Source organism: Mus pahari, chromosome 1 (genome assembly GCF_900095145.1).
Source record: "Mus pahari chromosome 1, PAHARI_EIJ_v1.1, whole genome shotgun sequence".
Classification (NCBI taxonomy): Eukaryota; Metazoa; Chordata; class Mammalia; order Rodentia; family Muridae; genus Mus; species Mus pahari.
In genome coordinates this window covers 100,880,116-100,883,290 of record NC_034590.1, presented here as the reverse complement: position 1 = coordinate 100,883,290, position 3,175 = coordinate 100,880,116, and the positions used below count along the sequence as shown (strand labels likewise).

Here is a 3,175-nt window from a genome sequence, read left to right as displayed (position 1 = left end):
AGAGAGAGAGAGAGAGAGAGAGAGAGAGAGAGAGAGAGAGAGAACTCGAGCGAGTGACTGGGATTTAGGCTTTCTCTGGACAGCCTTGAAACCCAATTAACTGCCTGTCCCCTGTCCTCCAAGACTAGCCTGTCCTCCCAGTTTCTTCTCTTCTTTTACACTGACCCCAGTTCATGGCAGCCTCTCATTTTAGGAGCCGTAAGGGTTAAATGAGTATTTGTCAGTGTATCTAACCTGTAGCCCATGGGCTATGTGTACCACAGGAAAGCTATGAAAGCAGCTCATCCCATCTGGAGAATGTTAAAAGGTTGGATCCTCCTAAATCCAAATATTAGATACAGTGTCAAGATTGGGAGACACCTGCCCAGTAATGTGGCTCAACTCTTTTGCCATAGTTCCACATGAACACAGAGAATGGATATAGCTGAGTAGAAGATGTTACACATGTAGGCCATGTTTTCTTAGTGTGTTCGGTCTCCTACGGTCCTGGCATGAACACAGCAACTCATTGTACCCCAACCTGAACCCACGGCTTGAAGCCATCACTCAGAGGAGGCCTCTATGGGCTTGGGGTGGTGTGCTTCAACCTGAACTGGCCATTCACAGAAACACAGAGGCACCACAGGAGTAACACATCTTCCCACGGCAGCTCTACCCTTACTCTTCTACTGCAGGAAGAGGAAACTGTGCATTCTCTTTTTTGGAGGATAGCCTAAGCTTAATCAATATTCCCAAGTAAAAGACTAATAATCACACTTATTTAAAAAAGGAGGCTGATAACTCCTTCTAGTTTACCTCGGATGCATAATATTTGGCCATAGATGCTTCTTTTATAAATGGCCTTCCGGCTTCTACGAGCCTAGCAGCGTTGTATGTTAGCAACCGTGTGGCTTCCAACTGGGTGGCCACCTGAGCCACTTGGTGTTGGAGACCCTGTAACATTCAGATCCATGTTAGAAAATGACAATCTGCAAAACTCAGTTTACTTCTAACTGAAAGTTAGTTATACAATGCCCACAGACTCAAAATACATCCCCAAAGAAATCCAAATTCAATCCTTTTAAGTACCTTAAATCTACAATCTAAAGTGAAATAATAATATACTACAGATATTATGAATTCTTTTTTGAAAAATTTCAAAACTCATATAATACTTCATAGTTTGTTAAGATTTTAAATAGCACTGTAAAAGGTTAGGTTTTAAAACTTTGATCCTAAAATTTATTAATTATTTTCAACTGTTTATGATAAATGGCTTATATTAAATCCCAACAGAACAAAACTTCAAATATTCTTTGCTTGATTGAATAAGAAATTTTTGATTTTTAAACATGACCACAATACATTAAAAGTTGCTAGCTGTAAAATAATGAAAGAATCTTTGAAGCACCAATTTTCTTCCTTCAACTAACTTTATCAATGTGAGTATACTCCAATGTTCAAGAATATATTGCAGCTGTATATTACCTCCCTCTGTGGCTCTCTCCTTCAGTTCTGGAGACAGGGATCTCACCAAACCTGGTGCTTAGCCTATGGCTGCTGGTTAGTAAGTCTCTGGGATGTGATGCCCTCCCCCTCTGCAATATCAGCTTCATTTAGCTTTTATTGGAGCTCAGGTCTCCAAGCTTTTCCAGCATGCCCTAAACAATATCTCCAGCCCCCATTTATTCTAATGTTAAAGAATAACTTTTAAAAGCATATTAAAAATTACTGCCACCCTGAAATTTTGTTTAGTGATGAGGTACCACTAAGTGCCTGCCCATGAATAACACGTGTTAGTGAGAATCTGATGTAAACGTGCGGTGGGACACAGTCCGCTAAGCTTTGGCTCAGGCGTGGATGGATGGACTTGTAATTCCAGTATTTGGACTCAAAACTGAGAGGGACTGCTGCTAGCTCACGTCCAGCCTGGGCCACACACAGAGACCCTGGCTTTAAAAAATGGGGGCACACAGAGACTGAACCACCAAAGAGCATGCATGGACGAGACTTAGGCCTCCTACACAGCAGATATGCACAGCAGACATGCAACTTGGTCTTCATGCGGGTCCTCCAACATTTAACATGGGGGCTGTCTCTGACCCTGCCTTTGGAGCCCTTTCCTCTAGCTGGGCTGCCTTGTCTGGCCTCAGTGGGAAAGGATATGCTTAGTCTCAATGAGACTTGATGTGCCAGGGAAGGTTCATGGGGGGGGGGGGGATGAGGGAGGACTCCTCTTCTCCAATCAGAAGGGGAGAAGGTTATGCAGGGAGGGAGTGAGTGTGGGACTGGGAGGAAAGGAGAGAAGGGGGGGCTGTGATCAGAATGTAAAGTGAATAAGTAAGTTAATGAAAACAAAAAAACAAAAGTAAACCTCCAAAACTCAATTTGCTAGAAATATAGCCTCAATGTTGACTATAGACTGGAATGTTTCTCATGTCTATCCTGTCCACCATTCAAGCATTTATTATATGCTAATTCTGTGTTGAGCAATGGGAGGTACAACACTGAACACTATAGCCAGAATTCCTTGTCTTCATGAACTGAGTCTAACAATAGAAGTCAATTAAATTATTTCAGTAATAGGTGATGAAAATTAAGACAGACTCAATTAAAGCAATTATTTAATAATCCCATTAATGAAAAGCTTTTCCAACATAAAAGGAGTGAAGACTTTGGCAGAGGGGGCTATCTGTAAATATCAGATAGGTTATTTTCTTTCTGTGATATTTAGTATTTACACTACTTTGATGTGCACAAAGGCTTTCGGAGATATGTAAGTTATGAAGCTCCACACTAATGGGATAGATACCTGCAGGCCTCTGCAGAGTGAACACTCCCTGCGATGACATGTCCTTTCACTTACGCTCTCTCTCTTTGTGTTGTGGGCACTGACCACAGGGACTTATGCTACACTCTAGGCGGCACTCTGCCACCAAGTTACCCCTCCAGCCCAGCCCACTTAGGACATCTTCCTTGAGGAAAATAAATTAGGTAGACAAATTCTCTGCTTATATTTTCTTCTTTCTTTTTTCTCCCTTTCCTTTCTTTGTATTTATTTATTAAATTCACCAATTCCTTTCCTTTCCTTTAGTCTTTTTATGTTTCACTTAGGAAATCCCTTCTTTCCTTACTGTTATAAACGCAGTCTCCTACTTCCTTCTACAAATTTAAACTTTTATTTTTTTTTTTTTTT

The 3,175-nt window shown here is 41.1% G+C and overlaps 1 protein-coding gene across 1 annotated transcript in view; it reads right to left on the bottom strand.

Moving 5' to 3' along the window:
- Positions 1 to 3,175, bottom strand: part of Acadsb (acyl-CoA dehydrogenase short/branched chain) — a 45,540-nt gene that overhangs the window by 5,371 nt on the left and 36,994 nt on the right. The window contains exon 9 of the mRNA XM_021204978.2: positions 796 to 933. Coding sequence (XP_021060637.1) covers positions 796 to 933 — 138 coding nt within the window. The remainder of the gene's footprint in view (positions 1 to 795; positions 934 to 3,175) is intronic.